General features: G+C 40.5%; 2 protein-coding genes across 2 annotated transcripts; one reads left to right on the top strand and one right to left on the bottom strand.

Annotated features, from left to right (window-relative positions):
• Positions 1-945: 945 nt before the first annotated feature.
• Positions 946-2,780, top strand: lyve1a (lymphatic vessel endothelial hyaluronic receptor 1a). The gene is made up of 6 exons (XM_085269795.1): positions 946-1,104; positions 1,203-1,386; positions 1,472-1,611; positions 2,029-2,208; positions 2,315-2,387; positions 2,485-2,780. The coding sequence occupies exons 1-6, from the start codon at positions 1,017-1,019 to the stop codon at positions 2,627-2,629; spliced, it is 810 nt and encodes a 269-aa protein (XP_085125921.1). The 5' UTR covers positions 946-1,016; the 3' UTR covers positions 2,630-2,780.
• On the bottom strand, positions 2,724-19,112 carry ampd3a (adenosine monophosphate deaminase 3a). The gene is made up of 16 exons (XM_085269794.1): positions 19,082-19,112; positions 18,648-18,724; positions 8,974-9,196; positions 8,278-8,452; positions 7,683-7,848; positions 7,364-7,583; positions 7,131-7,260; positions 6,448-6,642; positions 6,179-6,310; positions 5,923-6,086; positions 5,717-5,843; positions 5,035-5,198; positions 4,189-4,309; positions 3,814-3,987; positions 3,543-3,653; positions 2,724-3,421 (listed from the first exon to the last, which is right to left on the bottom strand). Exons 2-16 carry the CDS (start codon positions 18,703-18,705, stop codon positions 3,245-3,247), a joined length of 2,337 nt encoding a protein of 778 aa, XP_085125920.1. The 5' UTR covers positions 18,706-18,724; positions 19,082-19,112; the 3' UTR covers positions 2,724-3,244.
• Positions 19,113-19,189: the final 77 nt, after the last annotated feature.

The following is a 19,189-nucleotide window of genomic DNA, read 5'->3' on the forward strand; positions in this document are numbered from 1 at the left end:
GTTTAATTCTATAACAACTTTAAGGACATGCAAACCCCACTCTTAGAGAGGTGATATGTACGATGAGCATTCTTGCTCTAATCCAGAGTGTCACCTCACATCTGTCAAAAACCCTGCTGCATCTTCGTCAGCAGGCTCTGCGTCATTTCCTGCCATCGGGGCTTGCGGAGAAATGTTTTTGTGGAAATAGGAGGCCGCGTGCCAAAGGCTCATCTGAGGAGACCAAAGATAATAAGCGCACACATGATGGAGAATTTCCCAGAGAGAGGAAATCATCAGGACAGAAGAGAATCTCTTCTCGAGTGTATTACATCATGGTTTTCAGAAACTTTCACAACTCTACTGCAAATCCCACCTTTTGTGCTTTCACTTTATCCTTTTAATATATTGTTTGTACAGAATCATGGAATAGAATTACTATATACAGACTCTTTATTTTCATCACACAAAAAGTACAACAAAACTGTACGCAATTCTATTCAGTGCAAAGAGAGTAAGCAAACTATTTTAATAAACTTTCTTTTTCGATGTAATAAGATTCAAAAGAGAATTCTAATAAGTAAATGTGAGTGTTTATATTATATATATATATATATATATATATATATATATATATATATATATATATATATATTTGTGCCTGTAAAAATACTGGTTGCAGTTGAACCTGAAAACATAACTTATTTATTGAAGTTTAACAACATTTCACATTAAAAATGCTGAATGGGAACACGTGTGCACTGCTTTTCCCCTTCTACTGAATTTCTGCAGATTAGTGTTTTTGATGTATTACTTATCGTCTCCTGAGCCCTGCTCCCAGAACATAGGATGGCTCTTGATCTGACCCATGTGCACTACTTCCTTCTTCCTTTTCCGTTATTCTCTGGCAGTGACAGAGTCCACACATCCCAGTGAGCATGATCACCTCTATTTAACCGTGCCTTTTGGCTCAGAGACACATAAACCTTGCAGCAGCAGTGATACCCAGCATTCATCTGTCTTTACTCTGACCAGTCATGAACATCATCTGGCTTTGCCTCCCAGCAGCGCTGCTCGTTACTTCAGCCTTGTCTGTTCAAATGACTGACATAAGGAACCTCAGAGGTAAGTTATTTCACATATTTTCTAATATGTACAAATATATATATATATATAGATTATTGTACTACCATATATAGTAAATATAAATATGCTTTTTCCAGTTTCCCCAGGATTCAATCAAAGTATTGCAGGAGTAATGCTGGTCACATCTTTAAATGAGCTCAACCAGCCTGAGTATGCTTTCAATGCCAGTGAAGCTCGCAGGCTCTGCTGGTCCTTTGGACTGAACATTGCTTCAAAAGCACAAGTACAGAAAGCTCTTTCTAGAGGTTTAGAAACATGCAGGTGAGACCAAAGTGAGAGAAAAAATCACCTCAGTATCACCTCTGAGTAATATAACGAGGAGCACCTAATGTAATATTTTGTTCAGGTTTGGATGGATTGATGAACACTTCGCAGTCATTCCCCGCATCCACCCAATTCCCAGCTGTGGCAGGAATAAGAGCGGCTTGGTGCCCTGGCGAGCCAGCGTAAAACAAAAGTTTGATGTGTTTTGCTTCAACGAGACAGGTGAGTAACTTTGCACCTGCATTTTACTTATGAAGAGACAAAAGATATTTAAAAAGTGATTGTGCATGCTGTTCACAGCTTTGTTATTCAAAGAATAAAACAGGTCTGCTGTATAGTCTATGTAAATAAGAATACATTAGTATTAATGAATACTCTTAACACAAACTTTGATTCTTTATTGTATTCGCATTGGATTTTAATTTGTATTCAGCAGCATTTTAGTATATTCCACATAACTAGGATGGGGAAAAAAAAAAAAAAAAAACATTGGAGAGCATTTTTATCGAAGGTTTTTCAAATACATACAATACACTCCTAGCACTTTCCAAAACATAATCATCATTTCAAACAGGAGGAAGTACAAAAGAAAAGAAAAAATAATCAGAATTGTTTGAAAATCGTCTAATCTTTGCACAGATGCAGCGATACAACGAATGGATGAAGTAACTGACAGTCCTTTGAAGAGCACACATGGTGTGGGTCACACACACCACACCACAACACCACCATCCACATCTTCCTCCTCGACTCCTGAAACGCTCGACAGTGAGATAGAACCAGCCCGCTTTGCCAGCAGCTCACAAAGCTTTACTGCAGGTATGGGACTCGTAATCTGAACTCTGTCACAGTCAGTTAACACAGCACAAGACTAATAGACAGGCAAAGGCCTCGTTATCAACAGTGTGCATGTTTCATATTTTAGGAAAAGCTGTGCTCATCTTCTGCTCCTGTGCGCTTCTTCTGCTTATAACAATCATCCTGACATACCTCAAATTGTAAGAGCTTTTTTTTTATAATACATAAAACACAATAAAGTTTCTCTTGTTGCATATTATTACATCTTTTTCCTGTCCATCTGTTAATAAAAAACAGAAGACGTTGCTCTCAGAAGTCAGACGTGAAAGAGCAGAAAGAGTACATCCAGACAGAAGAGTGGATCTGTGTGAAGACCCCTACAGAAACCAAGAAAGCTGCTGAGGAAGATGAGAGGATAGAAGTGGGCGACGACGCACAGTAAACGTTATTCTGATGAGAAACTGTTTGTGATCCTCGATTTGTGTTAAATTAAGAGACAGAATGGCTGTAACGTGATTTCTTTTTGTATTCTGTTAAATGGTGCATTTTAGCCACTGGAGGGCAGTGTTTGTAATAAAATGATTTTAAATACTCATACGGGTTTGGTGTTCTACACAACAAAAACTCATAATAGCAGCTTTTCTGCAGGTTTACCCACTTCTTAAATCCACATTATTCTAGTTTTTACTCTTCAGTATCTCTCAAGCTTTTTTAAAAGTCACTGAAGCTTGTTTTAAGCAAACTGTTTGTTTGTTCTCTCATTGGTAACTCTAATGTATGATATGGGCTGTGAAAAGTTTCTATGAGATCTTGTGGGCTTCCACAGCTTTGCCTTTGAATACTTGAGCATCGTCCCTTACAATTCAATTTTAGAAAACCCATCTGCTATTAATTTGCAATTAGTTAAGTATTGCTCTTTTAGTTTTAGTTTTATTGAAGTTTTTATTCCATCACAGCCAGCCAGAGGCACTTTTTACAAAATAAATAAATAAATAAAGGTAAATGTAGATATCTTAGAGTGCAACATGCTTCGATTCTGTCAAATGTGAGGTCCTCTTTACTCGCTGTGGGAATTCATAGATTCAGCCTTCACTGCATCAACAATGAAGCTGAGTTCATTGCACAGCGTTTCGTGTCTGTAGGCCATCCGGACCTGGGCGACGTTGGTCTTACGGATATCGTTTCCTTCGGGTCCATCTTTCAGATAGTTCTCTCCCAGGAAGTGCATCTTATCCTTGCAAAAGTAATCACAACAGTAGGTGGAAGAAAGGATGATTAGATCTTGTGTGAGTTGACCAATGCCTGCTAAGACAGAATTTATGTTGTCTTTTTTCAAATGAAGGATGTGACCACACCTGGTGAGAAAACCCACTCTGCAGCACACTGTTCCTGGCTATTTCACACACATCACAGGTGCTGAACTTCCACAGCTGAGCTGCTATGGCGTACTCCTCCATCAGTGGTTCCTCAGAGGATACACAAATAGCAGATAAGCTTTATTCAGACTACAGAAATGAATCAAAATAACAAATACTGTATTAGTTAGGCAAACAATGGTTTTGGATCACTGAATGATGACCTGAAAACACAGTTTCCTGTAGATTTTTTATTTATTTATTTTTTTACCTTGGTGTAGTGGAACAGCATGGGATCATCTGTGGACAGGGACACACACAGACCTTTGTGCAGGAAGTCTTTTAGCGGGCTTTTGGAGTATTCCAGGAACAGGCCATTGTTGCTGAGTGGAGACATTGCAATTGGTACCTGGGCTAGGTAGTACAGGTACTGCAGCACTGGGCTCTGTAGGAAGTTTGACAGAGGTGCTGCTCGTGAACGTGAAAGATGGGAAAACACACAAATGTACACACTGTCATTGTGTGTTTTATCTTAATGCTGAGTGAGTTGGAGTCCGTACTATAGCGGTGACCTTTGGGATATTCTGCAGTTTATAAGCAATGCTTTGTGGTTTACTGGTTTATAACTCGGGACAGTCGTGAGTACCTTCCTCAGGTTGAGTCCATGTGAGATGTTGTCAGCAGTGAGAAAGGCAGAGACCAGATGAGTGAGTGATCCAGCTTCTCCACAGTGGGGACGGAACTGGAAGGTGTTCAGTCCACACTCTCTATACAAGACGCAGAAGAGTATAATAAGCAACATCACATAACAGCATTTAATCATCTTCATCACACCGAGTGCCGATCAGCTTTAAGCATCAAGTAGTTCAGAACTGGCTTTCCTGTAATTTATTAGTCACTCTTCCACTGACAGTTATACAAAGTGACAGAATAAACTGTCTTTTGAGGGCTGGACACACACTGCTAGGTCAGGGTCTAACATGTCCTACATCCATGTCAAGTCTTCCTTCATCTATGTGTTTACGAAAGAAAAAAGTATTCTTATTGTCACACAAAGGAGTTGTCAGTTATTCGGCAGGGCAGATACCTCTTAAGCCGTCTGTGCGTTTCCAAAATTAGAATATTAAAAAATGAATCAGCTTTTATTTTTTATGGTCTTCACTGCTGGTACAACCTTTCTGTACATCTGAGATAAAACATTTAAATTGGGGCTTAAAGCATGTCTGCAACTTCATCTTAACCCTAATTTCTTGTCTGTGTTTCCCCATCTAAAGATTAATCATTACAGGGTAGAGTAATACAGCTTTATATCATGATATACACATATAGTTGACATGTTTTAACTGTCTTTGCATTTTTCTCCCTTTCTGTGCAGAACTCTGAATTACCTTGGGTTTCATATACTTATATTGAGTCACCCATTTAGCAGACATCAAGTAAATTCAATCTGCCTGCTTCTGATACTTCACCGTACCTGGGGAATGATACTTACTTTCTGAGGTTGTTGAGGACTATGATGTTTGCGTACATGTGGAAGATGTAGTAGCTGTATGGAGGATTTTCAACTGAAGTCCACTGTTCTGGTTTTGGGCTCCTGAAGGAGAACATGTGATCGCTGTGTTTGGACTCATCGTCCACGCTGTCAAAGCCAGACACCTGCATCCACAAAAACAGTCATTTTCTGCTGGGATTTTTTTAATGAAGCCCGGCAGGTATTAATATTAAATGGTTATTAGTCATTTGTTTCCACAAATGTTACCAATCAACAGTCAGTTATTTTTATATTGTGCAATATATGGACAGACGTACTGGGCCACCTGCAGGTTACACCCACAGGAGCTTATACACCTGTGGCAATGGGACTAAAAACACCTGTACTTCAATATTAAGTAGTGGAACACAATACCTTTGCCCATACAGTGTATTTCTGAACAATTTTACATTTTATGAAGCCAGTTTATATTATAAAGACATGTTTTCATATTGATGCGTCATTATATTTTCATTGCCCTAATGGGTGCATCTGCTTACCACTACAGTATAGTCTGCTATATCACTCAACTATTATTATACTGCACATAAATGCATCTTTTGAAGACATGAAGTACATCTTTTTGTGCAAAACTGATCCTCATAATATTTGCTGAGATCTGTTTTGGTACAACAAATCTTACATATTTGAGGAAAATGTGAAGTTCTTTGTGTTTCTGTGGGTTGACTGTGGCCTCAAACAAAGGAAGGAATATGTTCTCCAGCATCTTGGCAAAATTGGGTATCAGCTTCTTTAGCTTGAAAATATCACTGCAACATAAAAGTAAATTTTAGATTTCACAAAATGCATTTACATTAAAAGCCTGCATTTTCAGCATGAAGCACTTACTATATTCTGGGCACTTGAATCATCCACCTTATGTTTGGAGAGTATAATTTGTGGTCAATAAACCACTTGGACAGACTGTACCACTCGTCAGGAGACCTTCCGTAGATGGACAGGCGTGGCTCTACATGCTGATACTTGCTCTCCTCCAGGCCACGGGCCACTTCCTATAAAAAAATGGTGAGAGGAAGAGTGCATCAAGTTTTCTCTGCATCACTCCGTCTTGAAATTGATGAAATGCTACAAATGATGATAGTACCTTTATGATGCAAGCAAAATACTCTCCATTAACAACATTGTCAGTTTTCAGGAAGATTTCGCGAAGCTCACTGGCTCCCACTGGGTTATACTTCGCATTGAACTTATCAAAGCGGTGGAAGGTTTGTCTCCCCTGTAAATGTAATAAATCATAAAGTGTGATTCAGAATCCCAGAATGATGCAAGCAGCAGAAAGACAAAATCTGAAATTCTTAAATATATTGTCTTAATGGAATATTTGAATTCAAAAGAATAGACAATATTTCTCACAGCATGTACGTCGAGAGAGTCCACAGTAAGGTCATAGGGGTCCTTGTTGAGGTCCTGGAAAACCTCTTTGAGTGTCATTCTTTGTCCACCCTTTTCTAAAACTACACGTTCTGCATCAGTCTGATACGTCTTCTGGATGAAGGTGAGCAGATGTTTCTGAGACATGCATGCAGCTGCATGAATGTGCGTGTCCACCTGCAAGAAAGAAACCGTATGTTCAGTCTGCACGCACTAATATCCTATATTTAACCCCTCCCAGTTGGGCATGCTCAGAAGGTATTCAGGCCCAGCAATCCAAGAGGCAACTAAAACAGATGTCTGAACCACCTCAACTAGCTTTTCCTTTCCAGATGGATCTCAGAGTGGAGGTGATGCTCTGTTGTGACAAAAGGAGCAGCAGCACTGAAAATGTGCTTCACTTTGTGCCAAAGATGCAGAACCAGCTCTTACTTTGGATGGTGTAATTGGTGAAGCTTCCCCTGAGGCTTCAGGCTCTGCCTCCTCTACAAACGACATTGCTGTCACATTCAGAAGTTCTTCAAAGTGCTTTTTGCCAAGCAATTAAATGATAACAGCTGCAGGTTAATCTGGGTAGTTTGCAGAGCATGCTTTAGTATCTACACTCACTTTAAAGTTCAGTCAAATGTAATGGTTGCCTCACTTCCCAGAGATGGAATACTAACCTTTCTAACATTGTAGAAATCTCTGTGAGGCACACGTTTTAATTCCTTGAGCTCAGCCATCTCATTGAGCATCTCATGGAGGTTGAATTTTGAACTCAAGAAATTTAGTCTCCTATGACAGTAGGTTTTCCTGAAAATTGAAAGTGACACTCAGTTCATTCTCTAAAAAGTGCAGAATGGATGATAACCGGGTTTTCAACCAGCATGTCTGCATAATTGTTTTGGAAACTTACGTGGGTCCATCTGCAGTCATGGCAAGCACATGACTCAGCTCTACAGCAAAGGTCTCCAAGTCTGGGTAAGGAAGGTCATGAGGCTGGTTTTGTTTGAAAGCCTCTTCATTATCATACACATAAACTATCCCATCCTTCATCTTCAGTTTATAATTTAGATCCTTGGGGATGTTGTCCATGCAGTAGGGATCCTCCCCAGCTTCTGAACATGGGCACATGTCTGGTGGTCGCAAAGGTTTTTCCATTACTTTCATATAAATTAGAACAAAGCATGTTTTTAAATTTTGTTATACATACAGCTCAGCTTCGTACATCATACCTGGAAGGACCTCATCTTCTTCGCTCCAGGTCGTGTTCTGAGCACTTCGTAGGAACTTGCTCGTCGTTCTGCAGAATCTGTGATAGGCTAGCTTTGAGTATTTCTCTCGAAGAAGCAGAGCTTTAAACAGATTTTTGGCGGCCTGATCATAGTCGTCCAGTGTGATCTGAGAGGAGGATGAGCATTAAACATAAATTCAAGTCTAATCCAATAGTAGTAATAGTGAAGGCTACACTGGATCATGGAGGGACACTGTGCAGTGACTGGCTGCTAGATTTTGAAGCAACAATGCTTTGACTGGCATCTAAATTCATCTTTTATACTTCAAAATGTAGACAGTTTTGCACTTTTAAGATTTTGAATTAATTCCTTCAGAGGGTGGCAGGAAGACATGCAGTTGTCTCTACTTCCAATAATTCGATTTTTTGGATACTGCACACTTAAATCATGCTACATTCAATTTGAAGATATTGTCATTTCACATTTGTCTGAGTTTTTTTTTTTTTTACCATTTAATATTCAAATTCAAAATATTACATATGGGATGTATATGTATGTAACTACACCAGTTGGCACTTTCAACGAGAGTACTTACACCAGCACAGTAATCTCCACTAATAGTAACCCTCTGATAATCAGGGCAGTTTTCCTGCACAGATGAGCTGGTGGAACTGGGGGACATGAATGGTGTCACTAGGCGTGCCCAATCTGCATTGGCTGGGACTTGTAGGCAAAGTGACTTGGAACGAATCATCCTCAGGCTGTTCCTCCTGAAAAGTCAGCAACTTGATTAGCATTTGGTGCAAAGCTCACTTAAATGAACGAGTCTTTACCTAAAATCATGGTAAGATGACTCATTAAAAGGGGCCTATTATGCTCAGTTTTAACTTCACATTTATATCATTAGACTCCACAGAGCCGCTTTGCATTATTTACAGTTTGAACTTTGCACAATCTGTTTTAGTTCATCCCCCTTTACCCCCACCTTCCATTTTTATGGAAAAGAAAAGATTTAAATAACAGGTGGGTGTGGCTTCAGTGCTAACAGTCAGAGCTGTGTGCCTAAGGAGACTATATTACATCATACAGAATCAAGACCACAAAAGAAAAATCAAAAGGAGCAGACTGAAAACTTTAAGTCTTGGCTCATGTATATCTAACACCACATAAATAATAAGCAAAACTGAAAATATACGTCTTATAAAGGGATTTTTGTTTTGTTTTTTATACTAGGATAATTTTGCTTGCATGAACAGACTGATCTGCGGTTCAGAGTCCAAGCAGGACTTACCTCTTAAGTGTCTCCTCTGACTGCTGCTCTGCCAGCTCCTTAAGCAGTTCATGGTCTTTGGCTTGCTGGAGGCCAATTGGGCAGTCCTCAGGCATCGTGAACATCGACAAGGCATTTTTGGTTTCTTCTTCTTTTAATGCCGATGCATATACTTTCTCTGCAAGCAACTGCGTCTCCTCCTCCACCTCACTCAGATTCACCTTTAGAAATTGACGAGGCATGTCTGCAAGAGACCAGAAGCATCAGTAAAATGGCCGGCGTCTGAAGTCTCTGACTGTAGAGTGCAAAGGAGGTCTGCAGTACTTGTCAGGACGTTAAATGCTCTGACTACTGTGTGGTGTTTTGTAAACAGGGAAATCTACCTGTGCACGTGTTTGGGGACAGGGCATTCATCATCGCAGGTCCTCTCTCGCCGCAGCAGGTAGACTTTATAACTATCACTGCGCCCAACAAACGCAATAAGTTGTTTATATTATAGTTACATTATAGCCGTTAATATCCCTGCTCTTATTTGCACAGTTTTTTCTTTTTCTGTTTTTAATAATTTTTTTAATTTTTAATAACTTACTAACTGTACTGTATTTTTTTCATTATGCTGCAAATTGTTTTTTGAATCTGCGTGCTCCATCTGCCTGTCACTTTGATGCTGGAACACCCAAATTTCCCCAGTAAGGGACAATAAAGGATATTTCTATTCTATTCTGTTTCATTATCCAACTATTGCACAGCATCACCACCTAGAGAGTTCTGAGTGAACTGTTTGTTAAAATGTTAAAAGCTAAAGTTCATGTCATGCATGATGTTTTTAACACCTCTTATATAAAGGAATGCAGTCAGCGCAATGCAGTAATATTTAATATCATTATTAACTGCAGTAACATTAATATTAAGTCATCGAATTTTCACGATATTTTCTGCTCAATAGTGATTGCGGTGCAATTATAGCTTCTTCATTCATCAAGTACTTTTCTAGATATGCATGTATTTATTTATTTATGAATTATTACAAGTCATTTTATGAATAAATGTTGTATGAAAATGCTGCATTGTTGTGCTTTTAATGCCTCTTAGTATATTTTAAACTTGGGCTGAATTATCACACTCCTCCAGGATAACGTACATCCCTACAAAGTGGGTCTTAAAATTGAAAAATATGCATATATGTAAAAACACTTTCTCAGTTATATTTAGAATAACATCTGGAAACTCGTGAACGTTGTTCAATTCAGATTAGATAACGTACTGAGACTTTATGGTACAACTTCCTCTCAAAGTTGAATGAAAATGACATTTTCTTCACTTTTGTAACCAAGAATTTCAAATTAAAGAGCATTCTTTGTCTTGTATTTTTGAGAAATACAATTGTTTATATTAAGAACTCACATAGAAGTTTTTCTTTTTTTAATTAGTGTGCACTCAAAAATGGGACTTTAGTACACACACACACACCTCTAGGCAAATCAGAGTGGGTCGACCTGAAGACTTGTAAAGTTACAAGTTACATAAAAATAAACTACACTATTGTGTGTACTATACTTTGATATAAATAATGAACAGACCTGCATAAAATTCATTAAATCCCCACCAGACATATGTTGAAAGAATTTTGAATAACTTCCATTAGTTAAGTTAGTTCAACAACATTAACCAGATATGAAAGGAATGCAAGTCTTCTGTTAAAATAAACTCCTCTTTTTTGTCTCCTCTTTTGAATAGCAGTGATTCTCTTTTAGCTCTCATCAACACTACAACTGAAAAAAAAAATCCCTTATTTTAACTACAGTATATACACGCAATCTGTTTACAGTATATCAAACCAAAAACGTGACCTAACAGACAGTGTCTTGATTATCATTGTAGTGGTGAAACAACAACAGAGAAAGACTGCGTGGTACATTGTAATCTGAGGCGGCTTCTGTTCTGCCAGGGTGTTTCCAGGAAGCTCATCAATCAGGACACACAGTATCCTGAATGCATCACCATCACCGTGGGCCTTTATGGCTCTACAACAACACTTTGGAAAGAAAGACTCAAAGCCACTTGGCTGATGGGTTCATGAATCATTAAACTTCCTCTCTTGCCACACACACCTAAATAATTTAGATGAAACCCATGCTTTTGTTTCATAAAAAAACTGTAGTTCAGTGCTTCACAACGAAGGGCAGTGAGGATTAAACTGGGATTCCTCATTTCTGAGTGATTTCTTTTTTCAGGGCTACCTGTAAGCAAAAACTACTAAAGGCAACATATTTGTGTATAGAAAGGAATAAACAAAAAACTGATAAGTGTGAAAGACAAGACTAAGTATATGCATTATTTGGCAGACTTTGCACAAATTACAGCAGGACCTGGCCTGTGCTTGCAATACAGCCTAATGTTCAGTGTGCTAAACTGCCCTCGCCCATATATCAGAGTTAAATAGAGGAATGACCTACGATGTAGTCTTTGTAATAATTATATTAAAATTAATCAAGTTAAATGAACATGAAATAAAATATACATAAAGACGAATGTTTTTATAGACAGCAGCTGCTGAAGGGCCCGCAGAAGTACCAGCTGAAATTTGGAGGAAAACACATCGGGGATGCAGAGGTCAAGGACAGAAGAGAAGAAAAAAGGTGACGGTGAGACAGCGGAGGCTCGAAGCGAGGAGGAGGTTTAAACCGTGTCTGCCGTCTATCGTGATGGGAAATGTGCGATCGTTGGCAAGTAAAATCGACGAGCTCTCAGCACTGGTACGGAGTCAGAGGGAATACCGAGAGTGTAGCCTGATGTGTTTCACCGAATCATGGCTGCACCAGGTCATTCCCGATGAGAATGCTTCCGTGGAAGGCTTCCACACTGTTCGGGCGGACAGGGACAGCATCGCTAGCGGTAAGCGTAAAGGAGGTGGGCTTGCTGTTTTAGTTAACAACCGGTGGTGTAACCCTGCCAACATAACAATCAAAGAAAGGATTTGTTGCCCGGACACTGAACTGTGTGCTGTTGGACTCAGGCCGTATTATTTACCCAGGGAATTCTCTCACGTCATCTTGGTGGCTGTTTATGTTCCCCCCTCTGCTAACCCCACAGCTGCATGTGACACTATCCACTCTGCCATAGCTCGGCTACAGACTCAGCACCCGAGTGCCTTTATTGTGATTTCGGGTGACTTCAACCATGTATCACTGGACAATACACTACCAACATTCAAACAATATGTGGACTGTCCCACCAGGGGAGAGAAAACTTTAGACTTACTGTATGCTAACGTCAAGGATGCATACAGCTCCTCCTCCCTCCCCCCACTTGGTAGGTCAGATCATAACCTGATTCACCTCACCCCCCGCTATGTGCCAATTGTGAGGAGGGAACCTGTGACCACCAGGACTGTTAGGAGGTGGTCAGAGGAGGCAATAGCGGAACTACAGGGCTGTTTCGAGGTGACCGACTGGGAAACACTCTGTGAGCCTCACGCCGAGGACATCAATGGGCTTACTGAGTGTATCACAGACTACATAACTTTCTGCACCGACTCCATTGTTCCAGCTCAGACTGTTCATTGTTACCCAAATAACAAGCCGTGGGTGACTAAGGACATCAAAGCCCTCCTCAACAACAAGAAGAGGGCTTTCAGAGGGGGCAACAAAGAGGAGGTGAGGAAGGTCCAGGTGTTACTAAAGGACAAGATCAGAGAGGCTAAGGACAATTACAGGAGGAAGCTGGAGTGGAAACTCCAGCAGAACAGCATGAGAGAGGTGTGGAGGGGCATGAAGACCATCACTGGATTCAGGCCAACCAACAGCAGGGGAGCTGAGGGAGGTGAGAATAGAGCCGACGAGTTGAATCTGTTTTTCAATAGATTCGACACCACAGTGTCTGCTCCCACCCCCACAACCTCACCTGCAGTCAGCCTGGAATCCAGAGCCACACCACTGTGCCAGCCTCTCTCTTCACATGTTGCCTCCTGTGAGATTCCTGACACCCCTCCCCCACCCATCACCTTCACTCAATACCAGGTTGAGATGCAAATGAGGAGACTTCACTCAGGCAAGTCTGCTGGACCAGACGGAGTGAGTCCCCTTGTCCTCAAGGCCTGTGCCCCCCAGCTGTGTGGAGTCTTTCATAAACTGTTTATGCTGAGTCTGAGTCTGCAGAGGGTCCCGGTGATGTGGAAGACATCATGCCTCGTCCCTGTACCAAAGACGCCTCGTCCCAGTGGCCCCCAGGATTACAGGCCCGTGGCACTGACCTCCCACATCATGAAGACCCTGGAAAGGCTCATCCTGGACCAGCTGCGACCCATAGTAAGACCACATCTGGATCCCCTTCAGTTCGCTTATCAGCCTCGTCTCGGAACAGAGGACGCCATCATCTACCTGCTCAATCGTGTCTACACCCATCTGGACCAGCCGGCGAGCACTGTGAGGGTCATGTTTTTTGACTTTTCCAGTGCTTTCAACACCATCAGGCCGACCCTCCTGGGTGATAAGTTAGCAGCGATGCAGGTGGATGCTTCTCTGGTGTCCTGGATTGTTGATTACCTGACAGGAAGACCACAATATGTACGTCTCCCACAGTGTGTGTCTGACAAGGTGATTAGCAACACAGGGGCACCACAGGGGACTGTCCTCTCCCCCTTCCTCTTCACCCTCTACACCACAGACTTCAGCCACTGCACAGAGACCTGCCATCTTCCGAAGTTTTCTGATGACTCTGCGGTGGTTGGATGCATCAGCAGGGATGATGAGACAGAGTACCGGGCTGTGGTCGACTCCTTTGTCACGTGGTGTGAGCAGAATCATCTGCAGCTCAACGTGGCAAAGACCAAGGAACTGATCGTGGACTTCAGGAAGACCAGGAAACACTTGACCCCTGTTTCAATCCAGGGGGTCAGTGTTGACATTGTGGAGGACTATAAATACCTTGGAGTACACATTGACAATAAACTGGACTGGGCTAAAAACACCACAGCACTTTACAGGAAGGGCCAGAGTCGTCTCTATTTTTTGAGGCGACTGAGGTCCTTCAACATCTGCCAGAAAATGCTGAGGATTTTCTATGAGTCTGTGGTGGCCAGTGCGATCCTCTATGCTGTTGCATGCTGGGGGAGCAGGCTGAGGGTCGCAGATGCCAACAGACTTAATAAACTGATCCGTAAGGCCAGCAATGTTGTGGGGATGGAGCTGGACTCCCTCAAGGTGGTGTCGGAGAGGCGGATGCTGTCCAAGATAAAGACAATGTTGGATAACACCTCCCACCCACTCCATGACATGTTGGTCAGTCACAGGAGCTCGTTCAGTGAGAGACTGAGATTACCGAAAAGCACCACTGAACGACACAGGAAATCATTCCTGCCTGTGGCCATCTCCCTGTACAACGCATCCACTTAACACACTGTTTGCTGCTACAGCTACACATGTTTCTTTTCCAAATATTTATTTATAAGTGACTTATGTATGTATGTATGTATATATATGTATATATTGTACTATTCTTAGTTAGCGTATTGTCTGTCTTGTCTTAATGTTGGTTTAAAATGGAGCACTGTAACAAAAAATAATTTCCCCCAGGGATCAATAAAGTATTCTGATTCTGATTCTGAAACAGCCATGAATGCTGCCTTCAAACAACACCATCAACAACGTTAGCACCAAAGTTCAACCTAAACCTGACCTCAGGCCGGCCTCAAGCTGGCCTACATCCTTTTTAATAGCGTCTGCATGTCCATCGCCTTACACGACATTACATTCTGATAGGAGATCAAATTAAATCTGACCGATTCTGCACTCTGCTTACCTGACCGCTCACCTATGCACGCCATCTGCACCGCATGACTGACAAAAGAGGGGGCGGGTCTGCGAGGTGGCTTTTGAGGAAAATCTGTCCCAGGATTTACCGGAAAGGTCGATGGGTTAACGAGGTAAGTCGAGCTTGAACTCGGAGTAAAGGGGGCTCTCTAGGTCACCGCGGGAGCTCATGCTGAACACACAGACTGGTCCATAGTTTCGGTTTAAAATCGTCTGTCTGTATGCTCTATCTGCGACAGATTATTTACTGGATAAATGTGTTCTATAGATTAAATCTGTTGAGCCACATTTTACTAACAGCACTGCTTAAGTTTTTTGTTTGTTTCTTGCGTTGTTTTGGGCTCAGTAGCTTTCACTTCAGTGGGATTTACACACTCAGATGCAAAAATGCGTGAATGTCCTTCATGTTTGTTCCTAGTCTGCTCTCATGTCTGTTTGTCATTTGACGCGTTTGACGCTGCTGTCATTTCAGATAAAAGAACACGGGTTAAAAAAGCATCCGTGCGGGCCAATTCTGTAATTCTATCATTTGCATTATAACATGTCTGCCAAAAAATGACTGGCGATGTTTGAATGCGTTTTGCCCCCATAGACTTTTTTATGTTGATGAATAGAATTTAGTCGCCATGATTTAGAACGTTATTCTACCAACTCTGCGTTTTACATTATATTCAGATTTATTTAGTTATTTATTTATTGCGACTTCTGGTGACATCTTCTGCAGATCTCTCTTGAAAAATATATTTTTATTCCCAATGAGACTTAATCTGGATAAATAAATAAAAATATATTTCTTTGTTAAACATTGATTGCAGCGCCTACCCTGTGACAAAAATGTTCTCAGAATGACTTGTTATCATTCACGAGAGATATGTTTGCCAGATTATGGGTCAATAAGTCAAGAATCACTTTTCTTTTCTTTTCTTTTTTGACTCACAGTCATTTCTTATTTTTCTCAAAGTGAAAACTGTATATTTATAGCAGAAATAACTTAAGTAAATACAGTAAGATGAGTCTTTTATACTAAAGTGTACTTAATAAAGACAAAATGAATGGTCTAATATGTAGTAATGATATTTAGAATGTGGTAACTGATGAATGGGGCATCCAATCCAAATCTACTGCTGAAACCTGGACATGTTAACCTGCACAAAACCCTGAAAATAATTTTTAAACCCACCTGTTCTAAAGCACAAGGCTGGCCTGCTTACTATTTGGCTATTATGTTTAGTCTAGCACACCAAATATCCATTATAATAAGTACATTTAATCCTAACCTTTGGGTAATAATACCAACATCTACTCATTGTTTAACAAAATTTGAACTGTTTACTTTTATTTAACAGGAGATGTAGGCTTTTTTTTCTTTTTTTAAAAAATATTTCAACCACTTTCAGCTGGAATTTTGGATTCTTCCCCTTTTAAACTTTTACTTGCTATTTTTATCAATTTGGATTCCTTTCAGGTTCCTGTTTCTCTTTCTTATGATTTCCTTAAGTTAACTTTCTCATTCAAAGCTGCTGTGGTCCTATACACTGACACCCATTTGGAGCTGCTGAAGCCTACAGCACTCTGTTCTGGTAAAAGCTGTATGATCCAATCATGATCATGCAATCACGGCTGTGGGGAGAATAAAAAAATGGCGTGTGGTTTTGGAGAATTGTTACACCTATGCCTTCTATAGATAGTGAGAGCTGCTATGATGTGGTTTGGACACAGTGGCATTAACAAAAGGACAGCAGGTGGAAGCTGGAAGTGGAAGACTTAGAAGATGGTAAGATGTTTTTCAGTGGGAGGGACAGCTCAGGTCGAGCAGTCTGGAGACAAAGTTAGAGACAAGATTGAGGATGTAGTGAAGAAGGACATGCAGAGGGTTGGTGAGACAGATGATCTGCTGTAGTGACCCATAAACAGAGCAGCCAGAAGAAGATAAAGAAGAAGCTTACACCATAGCAACCTCACAACCATTTAACCTGTTGTGCTTACCTTATCTGCACAACAGCCATAGCCTTATCTGAACGTGTCGTCATCTCAAGTTGGATTCTAAAGAAGGTATGCGCAGATTCAGCGATACCTTAAGAGATGCTGTCTGCAGTTTAGGAGTCTACCATCTCTTTCTATTTAAAGGAGCCAGTGGCATAATGTTGGCAGTGCTACTAGTACTGTGAATGTGTTAAAACTGGCCGTCAACAAAGGGAGGGTTTCAGTCAAAGTCAGACATAGCCTGCTGCTCTTTTTCACTATTCTGCTTTCTGTCCATTGGGAACACATGCTCTCTGATACAAACACACAGCTGTGTGTCACCTACTGTACGGTGTGCACACACGGAAATGGCGAGAGGAAAACAGACTCCTGCTTGTATAACCACCAGAGTCCTTTTTAGTCATTAATTCACAGTCTTATGAATGTGCTGGAAAAAACTGGACCCCTCCTGATATTTCATATTTTCATAAGTCACTATCCTCCGTCACTACTCAGTAGATATTAAAACAATAGACAGACTGAGCTTTTTGGCAGTACATTAAAATAATTTTCATATTATTCAATTCTGATGCTGTTGCACACGTGTTTATTAGATAACAGCAATTGAAAACAGGTGTGGCACAATTTCTGAGCACCAGAAAAGGTTTGTCCTCAGGTAGACAATGTTTATAGGCTAGTGACTTTAACTTCTAATGTTATGAAAGTATTTGAAAAGATCATAACTCAAAGGTTATGTAAAGAGATTGAGCCATTTTTGGTTAAGTATCAGTTTGCTTATATCTACAATAGCATCAATATTCTATTAATTCATTTGTTTTTCTGTCAATTAAACCCATAAATGAACAGCTCGTGACAGAATGACAGATATGTTTGTTGAGAAGATTTTTGAGGTTAAATGGGCCTTTTCTTTATTATTTATTTATTCTAACATCAGCGTGCCCTTGTCTCGATTTGTGTTGATGTCATTTGATAAAACAGTTACCTGATCCAGGGTTATTTTCTCTTATGGGAGGCTTATGTAGTCAGCCTGATCCCCTGTATGAACTGTGAGTTCAAAGCAAAGATGATGATCATATCCGTTTGCTAGGTTTTTAAAATAAAAAAGCAACAGATACATATGCATGTAATATATTCATATTATGATTAGGAGTCTATATTATATACTACACCACTGCATATTTAAATTTTTAATGGAGGCTTTACTGATTCATTGTTTTATCTTTTAAAGTAGATTGATGTTTGTTTCCTTACGTTAATAAAACTAATTGTATTTATAATTTTAAGATATTTAGCAAATTACTATGAATATGCCTGCAGCTAACTTCCACTGCACCGCTACACTGTGATCAATCTGTCGCTTAAATTACAAATGTTTGCAATCTATCTGTGACTCCTCAGCGCAGGAAAACATTTTGTTCTAGATCGTAAGAACCTTTCAGATCGTGTGTCTGGAAACACTGGATCAAATGTCCGAGAGTGGTGTTGGTCTGCAGGCAGCATTATTAGACGCTAATGTGAAGAGTATTGTAATGGTTCTCGCACTGGACTGTGCTAATGTGGGTCTGTGCACCCTCGTATTTGTGAGTCTGATTTAAAAGCACTATAATGTGGAAACATGTATCATCTCCTATTACTTGTGTAAGACCCCTAGGAGGTTTCAGGAGGCCATTAACTGAGCACTCGCACACCTATCTCAGATTCAGCTCGCTATGTTCTGCTGTCTTTATCGTTCAAAAAAAAGTTTCTCAGACACCTCACTGCTGTGGCTGACTGAGTCCCCAAATTGGTTCTTTGTCAATGTCACATCTGACAGGGAGGCCAATGACACAAGAGAAAGCCATTAACCACATTGCAGAGAGATAGACATGAGCGAGGGGTGGGGGGGGGGAGAAAAGGACTCACTCTTCCCTAAGCCGGGATTTGAGTGCTGTTTTAAAAGAGGTGTGTCTTCTCTTCTCATCTTTCTCAGTGGCCAGGGTCTGGAAAACAGTACAGATAAAAAAACAAAGCACTCAACTACTAATATCAAGCCGCTCTTCTTTCAGCAATTCTATAACACTTGTCAGATAGACTTTCCCGTAAGTCTGTGTTCTTTTTATGCATCAGTGGTTTAGATATGGATACACATAAACTTGTTACGAGTGACAAATGATCGCATACAGTGTAACAAATCTGTATAGAATTTGTTTCTCCCCGTCAATATCTATATGACGGGGAGAAAAATGGATACAAACGTGAAGACCTAGCAGGAAAAATTAAAGTGATTTTTGCCTTTCAGTCTTTATGATGGTGGCCATCTCAGCTACTAGACTAGTATGTCGAATAAGTCCACTCACCTCTTCAGGCTCTGCTGTGTCTGAAGTGAGTTGAAACTGTGCTCAAGGTCTCTCAGAAACATCTAAGTCATGCTGTGCTCTTGTTGCTGAGAAAGTATTTGATTTCTC

Source organism: Mchenga conophoros, linkage group LG1 (genome assembly GCF_057382185.1).
Source record: "Mchenga conophoros isolate Kocher_MC1m ecotype Shallow Benthic linkage group LG1, M_conophoros_male_GT1.1, whole genome shotgun sequence".
In the NCBI taxonomy this organism is placed as follows: Eukaryota; Metazoa; Chordata; class Actinopteri; order Cichliformes; family Cichlidae; genus Mchenga; species Mchenga conophoros.